We start from the raw sequence: 25,676 nt of genomic DNA, 5'->3' as shown, positions 1-25,676 counted from the left end.
TACTACCGCAGGCCTACTTCTGACACGCAGGGACCAACTGAGCCCAGCTCAAGCGTTGAGAACACCCTCCAGTCAGGACCCGGACGTGCGTGCGGGTGGCGCGCTCTGGCCCGAGCAGCCCTGCTGGGACCAGCTATGGCTTAGGTGCAGTGAGTATGGCAAGCGGCTGCGGCAGAAACACTTGCCGGGACTGGTGACAGGGCCAGGGACACAGAGGTGCCAGGCCTAGGCAGAGCCAGCAATGGCCTGGCACTCAGCCGTGGCTCTAGAACAAAGCACTTCAAGAGCGTTCACCGTGCGTTAGACACGGCATCTCTCAGGTGTTCTCCATCCTTTGGGGACTTCATGGCCAAGGAGACACTTCAATGTGGGCATCTTCTGCCAACCGTGTAACTCAGTCACGTGGACTTCTTCTCAGGGGTTAACAGGAGTTGGCCCTCACAGACCAGGTCCCCCTTGGAATCACCCTCAACCCCTTGACAAGTCTGAGCTTTTTTTTTTTAAGAACTAATTTGTAAATAATCCTCTAAAAGTACCACTTCCTAAGGAATGAACGAACATACAACAGCTTTCCTGTATCTCCTGCCTGGCGTCTGCTCACCCCTGAGCTGCGTGGCAAGCACAAGCATCTCCCCAAAGCCCACTGCAAGGATTACCTTCCTCCTTGGCCCTTTTCTGGCCTCCACTGACCCAAGGCCATGACCAGCTGGCTGGACGCTGTGGGTTTTTCCCCTCTTCACGTCACCTTTCTAAGACAATTCATGCCAACAGTAAGGGCATTTCTAGTGCCCCCCTCCGGAACACCAGCAGCCGAGTTCTACAGCTAAAGGTGGCTCCATCTGCACTCCTCGCTCCTGCTGCTAGAAAGCCACGGAAGCCACAGCCTGGGTGAGGTGGCAGATCTGCCCGCGGCAAGCTCGGCGGGACGTGGTATTGGCAGGAGGGGGACGTGTGGGGTCAGGTGTGCCTAGTTACCACTCAGAAAGTTGGCGCTTACCTGGTCCCTCAAAGGGCAAGAGTTTGGATGGAATGGGGTCCTTAGCACTCAGTGGGATCAGGTAGAGGTCCTTGACGTGCCTGCTGTTATTAGCGACAACGCCAAAGCGGCCACGGCTGCTAAAATAGGAGTAGAGAGAGATATAGGCCACCTCCTCCTCCTCGGTCGCGGGGTGGAAGCGGATCAGACACAGCTCCTGCAGCACAAACAGAGGACGAGAGCGCGTTGGCCTGTGGCTGCTCGGAGAAGGAGTCCACGCTCATCCTCTAGCTAAACCTCAAAGGCCGTCTTGGCCTGGTCCCCAGGGTCCTGCCGTCCAGCACGTCAGGATGACAGAGTGGGAGGGACAGCAGGGGCTCCAGCATCGGGCTGTTGGACTCAAATCTCCTCAAGGCCACTTCTACTCCTAGCCCCACTGTTCCCAAAACAGCCCCTCTCATGGCGTCCTTGGACCGACACATCATCTGCCATGGCGCTGGCCTAGAGCCCCATCTGGCGCAGATTTTGAGGACGTGGTCTCGGTCACCTGGCTGTGTGATCTACACAGGAGCCGAGTACGGCTCCACAATGGAAAGGCTCAACGAGACCAGAGGGTCTGAGCCCCGCGTGTGCCTGAGGAAACCCACAGCCCTTCCCTGTGCACGCGCGCCCAGCTGCGGCTGCGTCCAGGGGCTCACAGCTCCCAGGCCTGCCCAGGGCCCAGGCCTGGTGGGAGCCACGCCTTCCAGCACCTGCCGGCTCCCTCAGTCACAGAAGCAATGGGGATTCACAGTCTCCGTGTTTCTCACTAACCCTCAACTGCACACACGTTAACGTAAATTGTAATAAAACTGCCATCACCGTATTACCCAAACACACACAGTTATCCTGCTATAAATGTAATTTTAAACATTTACCTGGCAATACTTAATAACTTATAGGCTGACGTTGCAAGTACTAACCCATCAAGATGGAAAGCGAGAGAAAGAGTTGCATTTACACAAACGCCTTCCTCCACGGGTGCAGAGATTAGACTATGGCAGGTACCTTAGACACAGAAGATTTGAGTTTGCCGACATAATCCCAAACTGTTCTGGGTGTGATCCTTCCACCAATGTGAATCGTGTCCGGCAGGTCCTAAACAAAACGTACTTTGGGTAAATGACCAGTAAAACCTCAGCACTTTAGACTGACGTAATAATTTCAAGGTACCAAGCTACCCGAGATGCAAGTCCACAACTCCACCACAGAAAAGGGTCACGCCTAGTACTGAATGCAGCTTGGTTAGCACCTAGGATTAGGCGTCGCCAAGCAGGACTGCAGCATGACGGCTTCTGCCAAACGGGAGGGTGTTTTGCGGAACATTTCTAGGTCATCTGTTGTGAACGTGTATGCACAGCAAGGACTCAGACACGATCCAGAAGCGACTAACTTCTGCTCGCTAAGGTTGTAAATACTAGTGCTGTTCATGCTGATTTTGGGAAAGCAAAGAGCTGTTGCGTGTTCACACCAAGACAGCCACACGTGCCTTGCCACGCCTTCAGCCAGGAATGCACAACGCCCTCGCTGGACAGAGGGAGGAGGAAAGCGACCCCAGCTTTTTCGTAAGTGTTGGGACACTTCTCATTCGAATTTCTACTACTGTCTGAACCACTTAACCTGCGGAACTCATGCCAGCAGGCTCTCCTGTGCCTTCCGGGTGCTCATGCATCCGGACCCTTACACCTGACCCTGCACTGGGAGGAACAGCTAGAAGACACACGTGCACACACGTGCGCCCACACAAGCTCACTCTCGGTTCTAACCTCACTGAGATAGTCACAGCACCCCGACACGGGATACGCCTTAGTGACAAATTTCGCTACACTCTGCATGTTAATAAATCCTTTCCAAATGGTGCTGAGTCGAGACAAAAAGAGGGTTGTATCTCCTTCTGGAGGGGACCTTGACTCGGAGAGGCTGTAAAACAAAAACAGAGAAAACAGGTCAATCCTTCTCTATGCTCAAAAGATTTCCAAAGTATAGAAATTTTAAGGAATTATAAACGCAAGAGTAAGTCCCTGCAAGTTTTGGTAGCTTTTAAAATCAGCTACTTTAACCATAATGCCATAGACTTTCTGGTCAAGAAAAAATAAACTGAATAGGCAACAAACCCGAATGACCAAAAGGCCACACTTCGGTTTTCACGATCTGTATGTTTACAATAAGGTCCAGACATGCTAAAACCAGGCTTTCTCAAGGCCGTGCAGATTATCAGAGTGAAGCTGGATTCTGGGTGGATCTGAGCTGGACTGCAGGATCACGCCCACTCCCCCTCGCTCCGTCTGCTAACCCAAGGGAAGTGGGCCCCGGCTTGCTCACGCTATGTGTAGAGGGTACCTGACGCGTGGAGGCGGTGGTACCGGCAGGAGGTATCTGGGCTCCGGGGACGAGGACGGCTTAGCTAGTATGGACTTGGGCGCAGTCACCGAGGTCACAGCGGGCTTCAGGACGTCTTGCCGGGGTTCCACTGGATGGGCACCATCCGGGCGGGCTGCTGCAGGGGCTGTGACTGTACACGACCCGCTGGAAGCAGTCCTGGGGTCTCGGCCGGACACTGTGACCGTGGTGAGCACTGTTCCCCCACAGGTGGCCGGGCAGGAGGGGCCTTCCAGGGCAGAGGGTTCCGGGCGGCTGTCTCCTGGAGGCACAGGGAAATACTTTCTCTCCAAGTGTGCGTGAGAAGCACTTTCCAGGTCTGGCTCAGAGGCATTCTCGGGGAGAGCTTCTGGTACAGCTTCATCAGCTGAGCTGAGAACTGGCTCGGAGGGAGAGGTCTCGCACTTGGGTTTTGACTCTTCCTTCTTAGAGGCTGACAGCTTCTGTTTCTTTGGAGCCGGCTCATCTTCTGATGAGGGAACCTGACCTGAAGAACATGAGGAAGGCCCTCCTGAGAAATCCCACACATTCAAGAGCACAGCTTGCCCCCAAGTAGATAATTTCTTTTTAGAAGTAAAAAAAGCAACATTTTAAGATTTTTATTTACTTGAGAGACAGAGAGAGAACATAGGCAGGGGGGGCAGCAGAGGGAGAAGCAGGCTCCCCACTGAGCAGGGAGCCCGATGTGGGACTCGATCCCAGGACCCTGGGATTATGACCTGAGCCGAAGGCAGACGCTTCACCAACAGCCACCCAGGCGTCCCAAAAAGCAACATTATAAAGACAAGAGGCTAACTCCATAAACTTCAGAAAGTATAATCACAATTAGGAGGATCAGTGACTTAAGCAAAAGGAAAGGAAGTCTCCGCTCCAAAGGCCCATGCCGACTGGGCTCACCTGTGCAGATTTTACAGTTGAGGTCAAACAGGTGAGCCCGGTGCTGACCCGTGGTGTCCTTCAGCATGCTGCTGAAGACGTCCAGGAGGGGTGCGGCGCTCTTCTCTGGCACGGCCCGCACCGACTCCTGCTGCTCCTGCAGGGTGAAGAGGGGACAGCTGAGCAGGTCACGCTCCCTCCATCTCCACGGCAACAGCACAGAAACCACTCGTGCTAGCAAGAGCCAGTGGCACAAAGGCGAGGAGGAGAGCCACTGCATACAGTGCTTGTTACAAGCTCAGGGTCTTGCCCGAGGACTGAGAGACCTAAGCACACTGGGAACAGATTACATTCACTCCAGTCTCGTTTGCTCCCGAAATCCCCAAGGCTTACGTCTGAGTCGGACACAGGTGGAGAGTCCTCCATGTCGGGCACAGGCTCCTGCTTAGCGGCAGTCTTCTTATTCTCACTGTGCAGCTTGTTTCTGGACTCCATCACCTGAGATGAAAAGGACACAGAGCCTGAAACCTGGTCTAGGGGGACTCGCTCATCAACCAGTCCCCTGCAGACCTCAGGAAGGCCCAGCACGGGCACCCGGGCCCCCCACATGGGACTTACGGGTCTGGTCGGCCGCTCCCTCCATGTGGACAGCTCTTTAGACACAAGTTCTTCTGGTTTCATTCTCACAAGTTTTGCCAAAGAAATTTCCTCACGCAGAACACGATGGAAAAGCCCCTATAAACAAACATCTTTCATTCACTTGTTCAAAACCATTTCTGCTTCTAAGACACTAGAGAGAATACAAGAAAAACACAGCAGCATGAGAAGCCGCCGCCAGAGGCCCCCGCCAGAGGCCCAACAGCAGCAGGACGGAGGCCTGAAGCACAGGACCGAGCCCAGCAGGGACCAGACAACACAGGCAAGAATCGGCTAGTTGCCCTCATGCACCACATTACACCGACTCTGCTAAAAAGACCTCAGAGAGAACAAAATCAACTCAAAAAGGTACTGAGTTAGGAATAAAGGTAGCAAGAAATCACTTCTGCCACGAGGTTGCTAAGGTGAGATGGGAAGTCAGACTCTGCTTCTCAGCATGTGTAAGAGTTCAAGAGGCCATCGGAGAGGAGGCCTGAAGACGGCAAGCCCTGGAGGGCAAGACGCGGGGAACCACACCAGGCAAGCGGCTAATGCTTTCCCAGTAACTCCCATTTCAACCCCACTGGAAGAACACTGCCCACCCATGGCTACTAGGACGACTCGGGGCCCCCTCCCCATCCAAGCACAGCACCTGCCCAAGTGGGGAGCACTGCAGGGCGTGCTCAGGACCGCTCATCGTTGCTCTAAGGAAGCCCGCATCAGCAGACTCGCTCGACTGAGGGGATGATAATAAGGCTGAAACGGTGGTCTGGAGCCCAAATATGAAGATACCCATACACTTAAGATTAAGAATCTGAACGCTACTTTGGAGCCAGTGAAATGTTAAGAAGGTAACTTCACAGCCATGTTTAGAAGAGAAGCAGCTGGTGAGACCAGGCCGGGCCTGAGAGGGCATGTGCGAACTGCCACCCAGAGCCCAGGGAAGGTGTGACGGTGGCCTTCTGGCTTGCGCTGCGAGGACGAGCGCTTCCAGATGCCTCATCCAGATGAGCGCTGTGAGGTGCGGCTGGGAGACCCCGAGCGCCGGCGCGCCCCGCTCTGGGCTGCCTGCACACACCTGGTTTTTGGGGTCCTTGAGGTTGAACATGATGCTGCGGTACTTGCTCTTGTAGCGGTTATCTGTGACTTGGAACAGGTTAAACATCTCCTTCTCAATGTGCAGGGCGATTTTTCCTACTTCGCTTTCTGTCATGATCAAGTCGTCACTGTCGTTGACTCTAGAAGGAACAAGAACAGACTGCATGGATCACCGTGCCCGCGGGGTCCTTAAAGCGCGGCAGTCACAAAATGACCGCACCCAACCACTTTGACAGTAAGAAATCAACAACAGCCCACCTTTTCCACAAAATCTCCTTCAAGGAGCGTCTTATATTTTGCCGAATTTGCGAATTTGGCTGTGACAGGGCAGGGTTTGAGGTCCCCAGGCGTCCTGGGGCTGGAGAAGTCAAGGACACAGAGGCCGCCGCTGGCTTCCTGACGGCCCCCACCAATGCGGCCGAGCTGGATAGCTTTTTTGAAGCAGCCGCGGCAGCCCCAGGCGCCAGTGCTGCCTGCTTGGCGGCGGGACCACCGGCTGAGGGGGTGGCTGACAGCCAGGGCCGCTTGGGTCCAGGGCCCTTGAAACCCGAGGGTGACTTTTTGATGGCCACTTTGGCTGCCGCTGCGTTTGCGAAGGGCGGAGACTTCTTTGAAAGGAGATTTCTGGGCGGAGGCTGTCTGCCGCTGGCCGAGGGGCCCGCAGGAGCCATTTTCTTCGGTGCTGTGGTCCTCTCCTCCACCCGCCTGTCCTCCTTCGCAGCTGCAAGAGAGACACCCGCATGCTTAGCAAGGCCCTGTTACTGTGGGAGAGGAACTTAAAATGATTAACTATTAAATCCAGGAAAGAAGTGTTACAATAAAGGGCTGTCAGCAATATGGATGACCTTGACCACACCTTATTTCAGAAAAATATGCTTTGCTATGTATTATTATGTTAAACCTTTTACTTTTACTTCAAGCAACAAAGACTAGTTACCACAGGCTTAATTTAAATCATGAACAGAAATTAAAACCTGAAAGGCAAACTGTGTTAATAAAGACAAATGTAGAAGAGCAGCTTAAGAAGCTCAAGTGTCAGTGTTTGTGAACATGAATTAAGGACATCTCAGGGCAGGTCAGACAATCAGACACACACATTCCCATTCAAAGGACGTTCTGCTGCCCCCCGTCCACTCCCAGGGCTTCGGGAGGGCGGACTGTGGGGCCTGGGGCCGCAGGCAGCTGCTCACCGTCCCGATCAAAGTCAAGTGGAAATGAGGACACGGACAAAGAGGGACAGTGGATGGGGGTCTGCAGCATGGGGAAGGTCAGTCACCTGACACACAAACCAAGTGACACTGTGACCGCCGCCCACAAAGACAGCCCTCTGCTTGGACCCCGTTTTGGGTAGGAAAATAAATTAGCGCTTTTGGTCTAAACAAGGACTGCAGCTGGAAGCAAAAAAAGTCAAAACCCCTCAAGCTGCACAAAGACCTTTCTACAACGCCGGTACTTTTTCTCCATAGAGGGAGGATGTAAATGACTGATTCCAGCCACACGTTATCAGACCATCACAATCAAGGTCTCCCGTGAACAAGACCACGGTTCTGAGCCAGTGCTGCAGCCCCTCGGTCCCAGGGTCGGCCGGGCCTCCAGGGACGGAGCCGGTCAGGGAGCTGTGGCTCCAGCACGTGCAGCAAGGCCACAGACGGCCGCTGCTCTGCACGCCACAGACGGTTGGGTCTGGAGGAGCCGAATGGCCGCAACAGTGGGCCCAGTAAGCAAGCCAGGACACCACGTGGGGACGCTGTCTAGGGCAGTAGTCAAGTCCCTGGAGGGACCCCCGGACGAGCTGCCTCCCCAGGTATGGGCTTCTCTCAAATGCTGTGTGCGCAGCAAGCCTCCCGAACACCAAGATAGGGGGCTTCAACGTCTGCTCCAGCCATCTCTCGGTTTCACCCAGTGATTAAAAATGATTCAGTCCCCAGTCACTGTTCTAACGAACAAGGGAGAAAGTCTTAAATCTGAGGGAAAAGAGGTGACCCTACCCCCAGAGAAGCCTGACCCAATGAACAGCACTCCCGAGGCCGCCAAGGATCCTTGGCCATCTTGGCAGGGGGCCGAAACTACTGCTGTCAAGGACTTCCTTCCTCCAACAAACGATGAGCCAGGGCTGCGATGGGAGCTAAAAGCCCTGGCACCCCAAGTTCTCCCCACTCTGCAGGAAACAACTTCCTCATTCTACAGCTGCCAACAGCAGCACTACTACAGGGACCCAAAGCTAGGGCAGTGTTCTGAGTACCTGGCTACCAGGTTTCAATCTGGACTCTCGATCCTGCATCTTCACCTCCCAAAGCCCTCCAACTTCACGCTTCCTGCCTGCCCCCTCCCAAGATGGCCTGCCCACCAGAACCCGGGGCTTGCCAGCAGCCTCAGGCCTCAGCCGTCCAGCCATTCCCCGCCAAGCAGCCGGTTCCCACGCCGCATCCACCCTGCTCGCTACCACCTGTGCCCATGGTCACCAGAAGCCACACCTCGAAAGGCCTTATGCCACTGGGAACTGGAGTTTTAAAAAAAGCATGTGATGAAGCAACGATGGCGTCTCCCAAAGTAAACAACAGGCACGAGGCAAGGACAGCGGTAAACAGGTTTCTCCGCGAAGTACCTCACCACATCAGGTGTCTTAAGACTGCGGGCGGTTCCGTAGCCCAGCATTTAGAAACCAATTTTTACCAGCTCAGATTTGGCTGCAAGGTCCACCTTGCCCGGGGAACTGCTAGTTTGGGGTTAAATCAAACGGACGGAGGTCCCTTTTCTTGCAGGAAGCCGGGGTGAGAGATGGGTGGCACAGCAAGGACAAGGGGCCCGGATGGCAAGGCCCACGGCACATGGATCTCGAGCAGAGGGAGGCAGCTGCCCGCCAGCAGCCGTGAACAAAAGGAGCAGCCACCGTGAAAAGTGCGGTCCCTGCCCTTCCCGAAGACCAACTCTGCTGAGTGTATTTTAAGAGCACACTTAAAAAGCCGGCCTAAGGCACTTCCAGAAACCCCAGTAAGGCTGGTCATGCACAGGACACCTGACATTTAAGTGGCTGCAGATGAAAAACTTAACTTTAAAAACGCTTATTGCAAGATATCCCAGTCAGAACCTATGATCAATATTGCCCCTGGTCTAACCAGCATTTCCCCACTCGTGCAGCAAAAAGCCAAGTCAAGGTTATCTTTAGGACATTCCCAATACATGTGATTAAAATGATTTAGTGGTAAATAAACTATTTAGAAAGTACAGGATGGCCTTCCTTAACCATCACATTGCTATTTCATACAGCTAGTTGTTATTAGTTACAACTTTCGTTATCCCTTACCTGTGCTTTGGGAAATATGTTAACTAGGTATAATCAGGTAAACAAATTAGTACAATGTTCTCAAACTGATGGACTCCACCAGCAAGTTGGACATGACCCTCTTCTACTTTGGAACGTTTCAAACGTGCCAAAGGCCTGATACGTCAAGTGCCATGGACACAGCTGCATTTGGTCCCATTGCAAGCTAGAGATGCGTTACCCACTGCCAGAGTGCCTGACCTGCAGAGTGCTGCAATGTCCACACAGTGAGAGAAACACGAGTATTTCTGAGTAGAGCTAAAACCAAGTTTACAAATCCTTCACCTAAATTCACTAAACCTATCATGCCATGTTATCCATTTACAGAAGGGCAAGGGAATAATCGTGTAACCAACCGGAGAAGTCTTCGTCTAGAAAAGCACACAGAGTATCTTCGGGAGACGGTCGACGGCCCCAAGCACTGCAGGGCGCTCTGGTCAGCAGAGGGGAGGTGCCTGAATCTCCCCAGCACCTGCCCAGTGTGCTGGGACAGCCTGCCGAGCCGATGCCCCTCCGGCAGCAAAGCCTCTGTTAGCTCCCACGCTCTGGGGCCTGCCTGTAGGGAAGGGCAGTGTTGCCCGAGCACCAGGCCAGGCAGCACTTAGCTTGCTGGGACCTCAGCAGCTGCAGGAGGAAAAGCTGCCCCTGTGGGTGGGGCCACTGCCCCACATGGAGCGGTTTCTGCAGTACCTGGCCGCTCATCTGTAACGGAGAGTGTTTGGGTGACGCCTCACCGAGAGCACAGCAGCTTTGTGCACACAACACTCTCATCGGCAAACTTCCTAAAGACTGGGGCCTCGTCGCAGTGCTGCGGCATCGCTGGCCACTGGGTGGCAGTGGCGGGCCTCCGCGGAGCGGGAAGCGCAGGTCTCCACCGGAGGAAGTGGCAGCTGCCAGGTGAGGCTATGGCTGGCACAGCCCAGCAGTCCCAGACACCCACGTCTAGGGACGGCCCTTTACAGGCACCGGTGAGAAACCCTCAGAGCAGCAGCAAACTGCTTTAAACCTTTTGTGCTTTGGTCCTGCCCAAACCAGTACCAGTTTACCCTAAAAATCCCCAAATGAAAGTCACACTGGTCTCAGGCAGACTCACTGCGTGACTGGCTGGCTGTAAAAGCCAAAAACAGAACAGAGTGAGCTTCTGGTGTGACGAGGTTCAGGTATGGGTGCATTCCACGGTGCAGGTGAGTCCCCAAAGGTCTCAACTGAGACGCCACACGTGTTCCCTCCCCACTGGCTCCGAAACTCAGCCTGCTTCCCACCACCAGGAACCTCCACGTGCCCCCACTCCTGCCAGGTCCCAAATGCACTGGGCAGCCGAGAGCAGGGCAGACACTGCCCCACGGGCTCTACCGCAGGAACGGCAATGCCAGGGCTCAGACGGCACACAGTGGGGCGCTGTGCTGTGCACTCTGCTGGCTGGGACGGCACTTCCATGCTTAGCTCAGCATGACGCGTGCACAACGGAGTTTCCCACTTCAATTCTGACAGTCAAGATTTCTCCTGGTGTGAAAAGTCAAATTAACAATCACAAGAGAAAACCATTTTGCTTTTTGCGCCTTTGCTTAAATATTTTAAGGTCATTTTTTTCCCTGGAGGCATAATAAAGTAATAATTTGCTTTTATATCAGAAAACATGTATAATCCTGAAATTAATACTCAAGAAAGCATAAGCTATGCTCCTGATACTCTTCAGACATCATCTTAAGGGTGTCTTTGTGTAGCTCCCCAGGCAAACGTCATGGCTTGGGCTCCACAAAGCTTTTCTAGGCTTTTTCCTTCCTGATGTCCAATATTCGAGTGACTTGCACCTTAATGGAGAGATGCACAGAACTCTCCACTTGCAAAAAACAAAATAAAACCAAGTATATACCTGAAAGCAAGTCACCCTCCCCCACTGTAATAGTTTCACACACTGTATTTTGAAAATGAACCCAAAGCCTGATTCAGGTTGGACGGGTAATCTGTAACAGAATGGGTCAGATTGTCCTTCCACGTGAACCACTCGGACAAAATGGGATTGAGGTCGTGTGGGGAGACGGGTGCCTCACTCTCTCGACTACGTGACTGGGATCGCGTGAGTGGCCCTGTTGGTGCAGGACTGGATGCCGGGCCTGCGACTCACTGGGGAGTGGAGCTGCTGCTTTCCTGAGCTCTCTCAAACTGGTTAAGAGGCATGACCGTAGTTTTAATAAGGTGAGATTTTAACCAGTATCACTCGTACCCAGATTATCTACTAGTTCACCCCACACACCTAGGGGGCTAGCGGCATGTTAGGGGAGCCCACTGACCCTTCCATCCGTCCCTTGTCCCAAAGGACCCCCCTCCACAGAGAACCCAAGGCCGCCGGCCCCGTGCAGACCAGAGTCAGGGCTCTGCAGCAGTTACCTCTGCGTGCTTCTGGCCGAACTTGTCCAGGTTCTTGGCACTAGGAGAGGGCCCAGCCTTCGTTTCGGCAACACTTCTTTGGTTTGCGGAAACAAAGAATATAGCTACGTGCACGGGGTGCATCATCACACTTCAAAACAGGAACGCCACGACTTTATGCAAATGCCCCTGAAAGGCATGTGCCATGTTGGAGGGGTTACGGTGGCATTGTCGGAGGGTACTGTGGACTCTAGAACACAGATGCCACCAAAGGGACTTCCCTAAAGCATCCGTCTTTAGACATCAGAGTAGATCCACAGCTCCCCAAGGTCACACGAAGTTCACTGGAGGACAGGTGGAGGGAGGCCAATCCTGCTGGGAACTTCCAGTGGCTGCAGCACAACTAAGGGGACAGCACTGGCACTACTGGCGGTTTCCTCTCCAACGTTCAAGCCCACGTAGATGTGAAACCTTTCCCTGACCTAATTTTCTGCAGTTAACCAGTTTTTTTTTTTAAGCTTATAAAAAGTAAAAGTCTGAAATACCAAAGGAGTATCACTGAGGGCCAAGGGAATTCCAGCTGTATGGATAGCATCAAGAGTTGTCAAGCTACATCCTTATCAGTACAAGTTTTGGATTTCCCTCTAACTGGGGGTAGAACCTTGGTTCACATGTACCAGGTCTGATTTGTCTCCAACCACGTTTTATTGCCAATGACAATTCTGGAATACATTAAAAATGGCTCACGTAACTGATAAAACCCATTAACTGCCCACACCCAAGGATTTACATTTCTACAAAAAATTCCTGGGTCCTAGTATCCCCCACATATTTATTATAGGAAACTGGTTTCCACTTAAGACTTCGGAGGCGTGCCTCTGGAGCCCACGCCTCTAGTTCTCCTTGCGACAATCCGTGTTCTCCTTGTTCCATTTCACAAGCAGGTGGACCGTCTGTGTGGCGTGCCCATGAACTTATAGGAGAAATGTTTCTATCTGCGTGAAATTGCTTTACCAAATCATCTGAGTATGGGTGTATAGGTTGTTAGGGTTTTCCATTCTAATTCTCATAGCTAGATGAAACTGTAGAAATCTCATTTTCCAGTCAAAATTCAGAATCCCAGTGTTTTAAGTCCCCTAATGAGCCACTCAGGGGGTCGCAGATACCAGGAATTGTGCTTACGAGTATCAGAGTTCCACTTCCAAACACTACTAAATTAGGGACATTTTAGAAAAAAAGTTTTCAGCCCTCTTCATGCCTTGAAAATGGGAGGCTGACTCGACATTGAAAAAGAACAGAAACATCACGATTTAAGGAAGTAGTAAATAAAGCGGCAGTGGCTTCCATACGTGAAATAGCCATACAGAAACTAGTGAGAAAAACCACGATCTGTGAATTGCAACACCTGGAGAACACAAAGCATCTGCCGATCCCCCTTTGTGGGGAGAAGCAGAAAGAGCTTCCAAGTCCCTGTTTAACGGGAGGTCCCCTCAAACCCTGTTCATGGACAGCTGTCCCTACCCCACGACCCAAGGGCAGCAGCCGTGGCCTGGGAAGGAGAGGGAAGCCCAGGGCACGTCCTCGGCAGTGTCTCACTCCCTCAAAAGAGGGCACTATGGGCGGAATGGGGGCTATACCCACAGACTTGACATGTACGCAGGTCAATGTGGGAACACTTCCTTCTAACAATGGCCCCAATAGCAGCTGTACCCCAAATCTAGCCACCCCAACCCAGAAACACATGCTCTGCAGCCAGCCAGAAAGGCAGGTGGGAGTCCTTGTGGGGAGGTAGGGTTCTGCTGTGTGTGTGTGTACGCTGCCTGATACCCCAACTGTGAAGTGATGGGGGAGAGGCAGACACACAACTGCTACTCACCGAGGCAGAAGTTGGGTATTTTATCAATGACCGGAAGATGACATTTCTGGGATAACAAAAAAGGATCAGAAGCAACTAGCTCATAAATACGTCCCTTATGCATGCTACACATTTTGGGTATCCATCAGCTTTAATTTTGAGATGTAAACATGCTGAGAAGGGCCGTCAGTCATCGATCTGTCCCAGCTTTCTGTCAACTGAAGCAGGACGAGCTTCAGTGAGGAGCTGACGTGCGGAGAGAGCAGGCAGGGGTGAAAAGGAGCAGAGAAGCAGGCCTCCTCCTGGCCTCCCTTCCCCTCAAAGATGGAGTGAGGGGGAAGAACCCAGGGACGGGAGCCACCCTCATTTCCCACCCTCCCCGTGCACACTGGGAGCCTCACGGCAGCTTTCCAAGTCCGGCTGGTAGAGACGGAGCTGTACTGAAGCCAGCCACCCGGGGCTTCTGGGTTCCCCCCACCGTTTCATTCTGTTATGTGGCTATGACCAACTCAGAGCCCCAGAGCACAGTATCCCAAAGCCACTGCTCCCCACCCGTGGTCACTGGTCCGCAACGCTCACTTTCAGGTATGTGCGAGACTCTGTCAAAGTGCTCTGTGGAAGATCTGAGACGTGCTGTTAGCATGAAGTACCTCAAACCACCTAAGGTGTCTCAGGGACTCATTTAATACATCAGGCAGTTAATCCTGTAATGGAATAGCTCCCTCTTAACTCCCCCCCACCCACCTCCCGCAGGACAGTGCAGCCCACGCCTACGGTCTTGGAATTTAAAGCTATGCAGGTTTTTGGTACTCTTGTAAAAGGCACAGAACATAAAAGAACATAAATTAAAACAGTGAAAATAATCTTAATAATAGAATAAGATGTATCTTATGGAACTATTTAAATTTCCAAAATGTAATTTTGGAGGGCTTGGCTGAGAAGCCAGAACAGAGAGGAGAGACCCAGCTGCACGATCTAGAGAGCAGGGCCCCAGGCAGCGTCAGATCCCGGTTACTGCTGGCACTCTCCGTTCAGTAAGGGCCCTGCTCCAAGGGCCAGCACATCACACTCACTTACCTTAGAACACATGGAGCAGCAAAGAGCCTTCAGAACGTGAACATGCGTGTGTGCGTGTGTGTGCGCGTGTGTGTGCGCGTGTGTGCACGTAGCATCTGAGTTGCACACACAAAAAATTCCGTTGGATCAAAAATAATTTAACTCCTGAAAAATCACACTTGAGTTGAGTATCAGCTGTGACACTATCTGTAGAAGTGGATTCCCACAAGAGGAAAGTGAGGCCTCCCTGTGCGGAGAGCAGACAGGTGGAGAGACTCCTAAGCCAGTGCGGCCGCAACAAGCCTGCAAGGGCCTCGCGGCCAGAGTCTGGATGCCAGGAGCATGTCTACCCAGTGTGACCTCGCCGAAGACCACACAGATACTTACCAGAGCCCGACAACGACAATTAAGGAGATTAAAGACATCGGTTGCCAGGTGAGACAATTAGCAATGAGGTTGGTACAGCTTTTTGAGGTTTGTACCGACAGGAAGGGCCAACAGACCGAGAAGGTGCATGGGGCTCGAGGCATGTGGGGCTCAGGCATCTGCTTCCATCTTTGCAGGTGCAGCATTAAACATGGCTAGAGCTTGTGATCCTGGACAGACCCGAGTGACGGCTGTCCAGAAAGACCAGGAAGGGTCCAGACGCTACCCCTAGGTGATACATACATTTATACAACAGTGGCGGCCAGAGGGCAGCAGTCTGTTCTGGCTTTACTGCATTGTAATTGTGGTCGCTTGCCCAGGACGGCGTGCCTTCACTAGTCGCTTCCTTCACGAGGACCTCACTCCTCGATGGGGCCACCATTGCTTTCTTCACAGTGTTCTCTTTCTTATCTGGAGCCGGTCTCTTGTGCACAGCAGCGATTCTAAAGCCTGCCTGGATAACCAACAAAACCCCAATCATTAAGGAAGTCAGAGAGAGCAGCCTTCACTCACACCGCTTTGCAACAGAGGTCACGATACACTCTTTGGTTGGGGTCATTTGAAGCCCCTCACCGCCCCGACCTTGGGCTCTGCACCTGCTCAGCAGCAGGGCTGGGCTACACTCACACATCCAAGCGATGTGGAGGGAGGGACACAAGCAAGGACCTGGGTGCCAGGCAAGCCTTGTGGACACTGGGAGACTGGAGAAGCGTGGTACCCTGGCTCGTCTGCAGGCGCTCGGCACGGCCGCCACAGTGCTCTGCACAGCAGCAACTGCTGCTCTGGGGGTCCTGGGACTCAGAATCACCAGCCTTAAAAATTATGCCACCTAAAGGCCAAGCAAGCACTGAAAACCCGGAGAGGACTCCCAACAGCACTACTTATGCCTTGCTCCTCACAGATACAACGGGGGCTGCAACACAGCCACACCAACCTGAGCAAAATTCTGGGCAAGGGCCTCGAGGGTCAAGCAAGCGACTCCTGAAGCACCCCCGACTCTTCCCAAGTCACACGCAGCACAGGACAGACACAATCCCAAGAGCTAGGACTTGAGGTGAGGCACACAGCCCGGCTGTCTGAGACCCACTTCCCACCCTCGGCCGCCTGTGAATCCAAATGTCACGGAGACGGACAAACCCCAGCTCTTCTCCCAAGACTGCCAGCTCCCGGACGGACGGCTCAGCTCCCACGCCTGCTTCGCTGTGGTTAGGGCTAACGACTCCCTCCCTAAGAGCGGGAAGAGCACATCAGAACAGACGCTGGTGGGTAACTGACAGGGCCCACGCGGAAGGCTGGAAGAGGAGTCAGCAGGTACAAGTGGCGCTCCGTCTGTGCCCGCTGTTCCCCACGTGCCACAAACCAGTCAACTGTGCCTGCCCTGCCCTGCCAACATGCAGACACGTCTCACTTCAACGGTTCGAACAGCTGGTCTTGATCAACTTACCTGAACGCTACATTTTGGGAGAATGAGCTTTTCTGGCTTCGTCTTGGCCTTTTCTTTAGGTTTTGGTTTTTGTTCTTTACCCGAACTTAGAAATTTCATCGTAGCTGCGGCATGTTTCAGAATACAGTCACTGCTGCAATAAACCGAGTCAGGCTGTGCCACGTTAGAGCACCCGGGGCCAATACATTTTGAGGCACCGGGAGCCTCTACAACCTGCAGATAAAACACATGGCTTCAAACAATGCACTTACCAACTCTGGTAGTTACGGTACTTCGTGGAACTCCTACTTACGCTACTGAGCTCGCTATTTTTAATGGAGACACTAACAGCATTCTGAATGCCAATAAAAACGTACCTTTGTTTCTTCAAAGCGCCTGACCCGATCTATCCCATGGCATGGCACTCACAGTAACTACACTTCACACAACCCGCGGCGGGCAGAACTGGGAGGTGGCCCTGGGACTCTGCCCTGGCATACTGGCTCTGGGGACTGTTCAACACAATGGGCGTTCACACCCACAACTAGGTTCCATTGCAAGGCAAACAGGGAGTTTTGCAGATGTAACTAAGGTTCCAAATGAGACGATTCTGAGCAATGGAAAGTCTGCTTCATCAACAGAAAACGTCACAAGAGGGACGGGGCCTTGCAGTAGAGACAAGACTCCACTGCTGGTTTTGAAGAAGCAAAAGGCCTTGTGAGGGGACCCAGGTGGCAAGGGTCTCAGGGGGAGGCTCCCATAATGAAATCCAGGAACACCCATTCAATGCGAATCTCAACCAATGAGTGACTTTTAGCACTGCTGAGCCACAGACATGGCACAGGACACATTTAGACATGAAACCACTGGAGCCTTTCAGACGTGGGTCCTTCCCAACCGAGCCTCTGATGAGACCCCAGCTACACTGGCACCGGGGTGCATCTCTTAAGGCCCCGTGCAGAAGCCTGGCTAAGCCAGGCCCAGGCTTCTCACCCACGGAAACTGAGCTAATAAGTCTGTGTTGTGTGAGGCTGCTAAGACTGTGCTCACTAGTCACCCAGCAAGAGATCTAATGAGACCTAACCTAGCCCCCAAATGGACTTCAGCCAAATCTTACTTCTCCAATTAGGTATTCTGAGACTGTTTTTCTTCCATAGAATCCAAGTTTGACCAAGAATAAAATCTAAGCTTATGCAGCCTCAAACATCGGAAATAAAGAAATGAAATTAAGATGACTTTTCCCATTGTCCCATTTCCATGAATTTTTCTTAATGACCAAAGGCGATACAAACAGTTAACATCATATCCCCAACTCAGCCCGTCCTGACAACTCCACGCGATTGTTTAAATGGTCCAGACCTCACAGCACTTCCACCTCGACGCTCCCACAGCCCTCAAAGCTTCTGCACACCCAATGCCTGCTAAAGGACAGGCCTCCAATTCGAGGCTGCCTAAGGACTCAGGAACATGATCTTGACAGCCTGTGACAGCATTCCTCAACATCAGAAGCTGATGACACAGGAGAGATGTGACAAAGAACCATGACCGTACCAGAGACTGCCTGAGACTGTTTCAGAGGGTGATGCCAGCAGCAGCCGTGGGAGATGCCCTGGATGCCAGGGAAAAGTGGTGTGTGTGTGTGTGTGTGTGTGTGTGTGTGTGTGTGTCCCCGCCGCCCCGGGGGGCTCAGATCACCAGCACCACTCTTGGGTGTCTCACAGTGAGGCAGGTGCAAGACCACCACCTCTCTCAGGATGATGGGGTCAGGTCAAACCGGTGCACGTTTCCTTCAGGAACTCAAAATAATTTTAATATGTGTATGTGAAGATCGACATTCCAAGAAAAATATTTAAAGAAAAACTAACTTTTAAAAATGAATCTGTTTAAGGAAAACATTAACTCGATACTAATAGTGTAGGAGGCAGATAAGACTTAAAGAAAAAAAGGTCCCTTGTGGCATCCTGCAGGAGTGCGGTGTGTGGCAGGCCCACGAAACCACTGTGCAGGGACTGCCTGACCCCAGAGCTCAGCGTGCAGCAGACACAATGCCATCTGGAGGGAAAAACCTAACCTGCTCCAAAAGAAAGACCAACTCTTCGAGTCTTGATGTTTCTGCTGATGGGAGTCTGATATCTATGAAGTCACCCTCTATCACTGGCCTCGCAGACAGGTACTTACAGGCTGGAATATCTTGAGCTTTTTCTTGCCACTTGGGTTCGCGGCTTTCTCAATTCTACCCTTTATTCCTTGGTCTTCGCTGGACTTCTGCTCTACTGTTCCTATACTTGTACAGTCTGTGCCGTCCGCGTCTGCGGGCCCGCACTTGGCCTCCTGCTGCTCTGTGCTTTCTGAGTTCGTCTCATCCTGCACCTGCAGAATGGTGCAGTTTGGGCAGATGTAATCTTCGCCGTTCCTTTCCAGGAGCCGTCCCCGGGCCTCAGAGATGCCCACACAATCGCCGTGAAACCATTCTTCACATCGGTCACAGCAAATCATAAACCTAAAATTGTAAAACACCAGCATTAGGAATGGAAAAACAATAAACACTCAATTTTAGGCGTATTACAAAGCTGAATTGGTTTTAACACATTATGAAATAAAGCAAAATACAAAAAAGGAGAGAACAGAATAAAGAACATTCCTATGCCCTTCTCTTGACCTCATTAGCATTCAAAGAAGTCTGTGTCTTCTCTTTTCTGAGGGGAGCATTCTGAGAGTGAGCTGCAGGCTTCACAGCATTCCAGCCTGGAGACCCTGCACTCGTCTCCACGGACCAGCACACCCCTCTGTCCCACCGGACACCGCAGGTGGCAGGTCCGCAGCACCACCCAGCACCCAGCAGGCTCTAGATGCTTCAACTGCAGCCCGATCACAGCCTGCTCACGAGTGCTCCTGCAGGACAGCGTCCAGTGGTGCCGCGCAGGAGACATGGAGGATGGCGGAGCGCCTCAGTCTGCGCTCTCACGCCCCCCACCCCCCGAGGTGGCACTGGGAAACCCGTGGGGCTACAGGAAGCCCCTACCCTTCTGTGTTTGTTTGTTTGTTTTAATCAACCCCCCGTTCATCCTTTCCAACTGAGTAAGTTACTCATGCAGCCCAGCTCTGGAATGTGTCCCCTCAAAATGAACAGAAACCTCCCTGCTGTTTTCATGTCCTGGATCTCTCTGGAAGCTGGGGGTCACCGGCACCACCCCCCCCCCAATACCATGGCCTACCTGTTGTTGTGTGGCTGACGACATATGCAGTACAGAGCATTGGGCTCATAGGCCTCACACTCGGGCTTCTGTCTGCCCACATCCCCGGGGTCTCCACCTTCGATTCCCTGAGCTGCCTTCCCTTCCAGTTCCCTGTCTCCACCATCCTTCTCAGCCTGGGACACTGTGCCCTGCTCAGCCTCGGGTTCCTGCTTGCGGGGCAGCACGCTCTCCGTGGCATTGCCCGTCTCTACGTCCACGGTCTGCGTGGGATCCTGCTCCCGGCGCTTCTTCCTCAGGCGGCTCTGGAGGCTCTTGGGGGGCCTGTCGGCCGCCTCTTGTTCCCGCTGTCTTCGCAGGCGGTTCTGAAGTTCTTTCAAAGTCAACCCATCGCTGTCACTGTCAGAGGTGTCGTCCTCATCCTCCCCTCCTTTGGCCTTTGCTGAGGCAGCTGGTCGTTCTTTATCACCCGTGGAGCCTGACGTGGGCCCACCCTTCCCCTCAGAGGTGCTCTCCACACTCCCTTCAGACGCCGTCTCCACATCCGTGACTGGACAAGACGCTGGTTCACTGGAATCCTCAAGGGAGACGGGTGCATTCTTCCTTCCTCTGCGTCGGACTGTCGTAAGAAATTCTTCCACCCGCTCAGTCCGCTTCGGCTGCCTCCCGCTACGTCGCAAGGAAAGGCTCTGTTGCTGCTGTTGGGGCTGCTGCTCCAGAGAGTCTAATTCCGCATCCCCAGCGCCCTCTCGCTTGGCAATGGTGGTTCTTCGAAAGCCCCACGTTTTCCTGAATTCTTTGCTGGTGGGTTTGATGGCCTTGGGCACTTCGTCATTGCTTGGGTCACCTTTCTCATCCATACCTAACGGTGAAACGGACCCAAACCACGAGCAATGTTAACAAGGCGACATTTCTTGGCAAATAACTAACAAATCCCTGAGCTACAAGTACACACAGCCTTTAACTCACACAAAGAAGGGAGCACAGCCATGGATGAAACAACAATTTTCTACCTACACAAAGTGAAGGTGTCTATTCAAACGAGGTCTCTTGACCAAACTTCCCTAGAAGGCAGCACGGGAGCAGATCTGAGGGGACTCCAGACAGAAGTCTCAACAGTCACACATCTAACGTTCTGTACACAACAGCAGCTAGCGACTCAAACCCATCCCGCCAACACTTAGCTGCTCAGCACAGGGCTCCACCCAACAGGTGGCAGGGAAGCCCCATCCAAAGATGAACAGCGTAAGCAGCGCAAGAGCGTGAGCAGAGCAGGGCCGCAGTGCCGGGAGGCGCCTTGCCCCGTCCCCACCCCCCAACACCCTGGGCACAGAGGACGAAGTACCACGCTGGCTCGAGGCCTAGGTTGCAAGAGGACTTGCTTGCTTCCATCCTGGGCTGCGGAGCCCTGGGCTGCTATATAAGTGGTCTGACCACCCTGCTAGAGAAAAGGGCACCCCGCACCCCAGCCCTGCTGCAAGCCGAGTGTGAGTGTCCCCCATGGACACCTCGTGCAGGTAAGGGCCACCTGGCTAAGCCTTGCCCAGATTCCTGAGCCCTGACTCTGGGCTTAGCTGTTATGCAGCAACAGGTACCCTGGCCACTTTAGAAAATAATGATGGGGGAACAGCTTTATGTGCATTTATTCTTGCTCACTTTGACAGACTATTAAAGGATCATGCTTGTGAAAACTCTTGTTTCAAATGAGAAAACCTGAAAAAGACAGTATATACCTTCGAAATTTTTTTCCAAGCTGTCCAGGCTTCAATCACATTGAAAAGTTAATGCTGACTCAGCCCTTACGCCACATTCCATCGTAGGGGAAGGACTGTAATGGGATGAAAACCTTCAAAATACAAAATACGCAAAATTCAAAACCACAAGCAACCAGATTTTTTTTTTTTTTTTTAACTTCCCATGACACACTGCTCCCATCTTCCTGCTGGCTCTACAGACCCTTCACTCTAGAGCCCGGCCAGCACGTGCCCAGGCCACCCAGCACCTTACGGGAGTGGCTGTGACATCGGCACGTGTGCCAGCAAGAACCACACCACTTTTCCGGTCCTGAGACTTCGTGCAGGAAGAACTCTCCTCAACAAAACACATCTCTCACCAAAGAGAGTATACAACGTCAAGTACGTGCACCAATAAAATGCCAATGGAAAAATAAAAGAGTGCCCGGGGTCAAATTCTCAGCACGTGGCTGAACATCTGTCTAAACCCTTAGGGCTAAAGTTCAAATGAACAAACATGAATGTTACACTGCATGTTTCCTCACATAAAATGCCACTTCAGAAACAGGACACACAATTTCAAACCCATTAAGAGAAAATTGTGTTGCTGATGTTGCCACTGGTGCTGCGTTACCTGCCCCGACACCAAAAGCTCGGGCACGTTTTCCAGAGGCCCAAACGCCCGATGGACAGGATCACTTGGTCCGCACACACGGCCTGGCCTCAAACACTGCTGCTGTCAGTCACTGCTCACAGGTAACAATAAAGATCATCTCAAGACCGTTCCCATGGAGTAAGCTCCTAAAAGAAAATAAGAAAATCATTTATAGATTCAAGTAACTATAACTAAAACCACATAAAAAAAGCATCAAACTTTCCAAGTAATCTATTATTTGAGCATAAGTTATCATGTGACCCACTCACAGAGTCCGGAGGCGGGGGGAGAGAAGAAAAAGAAGAGGAAGAAAAGGAAAAACACAGTTCCCTTCTTTAAGGACTTCTGCAGAAGGGAGGGCACTGTGACCGCACTCTGACAGAAGGTGGCTGGGCCGGGCCACAGAGGGGTGGCAGGGAGAAAGCTGCCGGTAACAGTGAAGAGGCCTCAGCAGCCCGGCGGTTTCAAAACCAGTCGCTGGTTATCAGCTGCTTTCCAATTATGATCCTACTCAAATTTTGAGATGGGGTCAGCTTGATAAAGCCGAACACAGAGAGAAACACCAAACATGAAAAGGCTGAACAAAATCATCCATGAAGAGAAGTATTTAAAAATTCTTAATACTGAAGATATGCCACCATTTAGTTAAAAGCCCCCCCAAAATTTTAGAAGACTAATAATCACTTAACATCCATGTGCTACATTTCATCTACATGAATTTAAAAAGCAGTTCTCCTAGATTACAGTCCCGCAAAAAACCATTCCAAGTTGAAACGCACACGGAACAGGCCTCTGTTCCTGGATAAATCCTCCATACTGATCTTTTCACACATTTCACACTCTGGCCCCCAGTGCCCCTCCCAAGTCCCTCCCAAGCTGAGCCCTCACCTCCACCGCCACTGCCCTTGCCCTCCAGGTGGGTACTACAGGTAGGTACAGAGCTGTGGTCTCCTTAGCGACCCCAGAACAAAGACAAACATTCTGAGGCGGCTCCTCTTAAAGAGACAGTGTTCATTCCACTCTGATTAGCCAAATCCACCACCATGGCCACCAAATCTCTCAAATGTGGTAAATGCATCTCAAATCGAGACTTCAACGTTCAGATGCCTTTACTTCTCAGAAGAAAGTAAAAATAAACTTTACTTTTATATTTCATAACACTGAGCATTTATAAAAGCAAGGAAATTAAAACGTACTTAGAAATGAAAAATTAAATACACATTAACCTGAAAAACACATTTCTGGATTTGAGTTTTGAATAATCAATTAAAAAAGGAAAACGGAAAAATCTAGTTATTTCTGTGAGTGGGATGACATACAGTATATTCAGAATAATCAAATCATTTCAGATCATCTGATTCATTTATCTCAACTTTAGCTTTGCAAAACTAATGTTTTGATAATTTCTTCAACACAGAAATCCTAATAAAAATTTCAGCACATGAAACAAAAGCGTGTGTATCAAGACAAAAGAACAAAAAGCCATGCTGAGTCCCTAGTACAACTTGGATGTGGTGTGCGGTTTCGGCACACAGTGTGTGGCAGGAAGGATACGGTCAGGAAGCTGCAATCACACTGTGGTAAGAAGCGCTTTCCTCAGGAAGGAAAAGGAAGGTGGTCATCCCTGAAACCGGGAACACGAGAACAATCCACGGGCACGGAGTGCACTGAAATAACGTACAACTATCTTTCCACATTTCTCAGTGCAGTATTTTTTCTCGGCTGCGAAGTGCTCCGTTTCCCACTAACGTGACGCTGGACGAACACTGGGGAAGCTCACATGCATAGAAGCACTTGTACACAAGCCAGAGCCTCCCAGCTGCTCTCTCACAGCACAAGCAAATGGCCGGCCAGCAATTTAGGAACAGGCAGCTTTTCAAATGTTCTGCTCTCAGGGCTCCTTTACGCTCTTAAAAATGGAGGGCTCCAAAAAGCTTCTGTTTATGTGGCATGTATCAGTATTTACAAAATTAAAACTGAGAAAGTTTCCAGGTAATTCTGCATGTTCTTTGACACCAGGCCGAAATTCAACAAACAGTAGTTTCTTAAGGACAGCCGCAGTGTGGAGCCTGAGCCCTGACACCGTGCCAGCAAACTGCCCGCGCTTTCTGATGGGGAAGCCACGGTCTGTCCTGCGCACACTCCAGACGCACCGTTTCCCCTGTGCATGGTGGTCACGTGGAAAACCCCACTTTACCGACTTACGCAGGGTCCACAGGTCAGCACACTTCACCACAAACACAGAAGATGCGCAGTTAATATCGGCACCCACCTCCTCAAATGTCCTTATTTTCCTTTCTAAAAGATTTTATTTATTTCAGAGAGAGACCAAGTGAGAGAGACGAGTGGGGGGAGGGGCCAAGGGAATGGAAGAAGCGGGATCACGACCTGAGCTGAAGATAGACACTTAACCGATGGAGCCACTGGGGAGCCCCTCAAATGTCTTTAATTACTGGGAAGCCATCAAGCTCATGCCAGCAGATATAAGCTTTTCAAAACTGTAATTTTTACTTGAACAAGCTCAAATTTTATCATTAGCAGCAAACATCGTCAGTTGCTTTCCTTGAAACTCACGTTTTCTCATCTCTGAGAAAATGCCTGCCAAATACTGGGTCTGAAAACTGGAGCCTGTCCATTCTTTCCAGCATGAGGGGTGTTCCATGAGAGGGTGTGGCACAGGGCTCCTCCTGGAGAGCCACCTGCTTTGGGTACAGAAATGCTTTATAGGTACTTGCCATTTCATTGCAACAGGGAATTTAAAGCGATGGGACGGGACGCTGAAGTGATGAGGTTCAAGGGCACTAAGAGTCTTTGCTGTCTCTCCAAGGACATTCTCGGGGGAAACGGTACACTTTACACCACCGACTGGTGCTCAGCAGCGGACAGCACACCGTACAGGGAAATGCCACTGTCTGGACTGGCTTCTGCGAGCCACCGCAGATGCCCCCTCCCTGGGAAGGCTGGCAACACCACTGTTACCGCGCAGAGCTGTGACAGCCCCAGGGATCCAGGAAGCACGTTGTGAGAACTTCATTACGCTGCTATTAGTTAAGCACACCCTGGATACGTGCAAAGCAACAACACATCTCTGTGCTTCAGTATGAGAAGGGGCCAAGCATTTCCTTCCACAAAATTGTTCTAAAATTACTAAATTCTCCCTTCAGATTCTCCCAACTTTATCAAGCTGTCAGATGTGGTCTCTTAAAAACAAAGCCCAAAATACCCTCCCAAAATATAATACACTACTTAAAAACAAAACCTCAAAAACCTGCTGTAAGTGTCAGTGATGCAGGACTCTAAATCCTTGAAAATCTGAAGGCGCAACTTCCAGGACGCATGCGCACCAGAGATGACGGCGAGGTGCCCAAAGATCTCTGGTTCTAGAGATTTGAGAGCAGCTTGTCTAGGACGCGAGGCTGCGCAGCCACGACGACGCTCCTGTTTCCACAGCAGGGCTGCTTCTCAAGACGGTAACCCCCAGCCCCAGTACTCAAAAAGAACAATTTCAACCTGCCACCAGAAATTATATACAAATGCTACAACACAGCCTCATTATTTCTGCCTCTCTTACCTGAGAATTTGAAATGCCGACAGACCAGGCCAAGGTTTGTATTTCGTACTGAGGGTCGCGTGTCTCACAA

The 25,676-nt window shown here is 51.6% G+C and overlaps 1 protein-coding gene across 1 annotated transcript in view; it reads right to left on the bottom strand.

Annotated features, from left to right (window-relative positions):
* DIDO1 (death inducer-obliterator 1) overlaps positions 1–25,676 on the bottom strand; it is a 44,749-nt gene that overhangs the window by 10,947 nt on the left and 8,126 nt on the right. Inside the window, 15 exon segments of the mRNA XM_026503874.4 lie at positions 998–1,193; positions 2,024–2,113; positions 2,782–2,935; positions 3,356–3,881; positions 4,292–4,427; positions 4,664–4,768; positions 4,889–5,005; positions 5,985–6,144; positions 6,263–6,725; positions 15,274–15,484; positions 16,475–16,687; positions 18,632–18,953; positions 19,669–20,509; positions 21,381–21,493; positions 22,015–22,181. Coding sequence (XP_026359659.2) covers positions 998–1,193; positions 2,024–2,113; positions 2,782–2,935; positions 3,356–3,881; positions 4,292–4,427; positions 4,664–4,768; positions 4,889–5,005; positions 5,985–6,144; positions 6,263–6,725; positions 15,274–15,484; positions 16,475–16,687; positions 18,632–18,953; positions 19,669–20,507 — 3,532 coding nt within the window. The 5' untranslated portion in view covers positions 20,508–20,509; positions 21,381–21,493; positions 22,015–22,181.

Source organism: Ursus arctos, unplaced genomic scaffold (genome assembly GCF_023065955.2).
Source record: "Ursus arctos isolate Adak ecotype North America unplaced genomic scaffold, UrsArc2.0 scaffold_16, whole genome shotgun sequence".
NCBI classification, from domain to species: domain Eukaryota; kingdom Metazoa; phylum Chordata; class Mammalia; order Carnivora; family Ursidae; genus Ursus; species Ursus arctos.
This window is presented reverse-complemented; position numbering and strand designations above follow the sequence as displayed.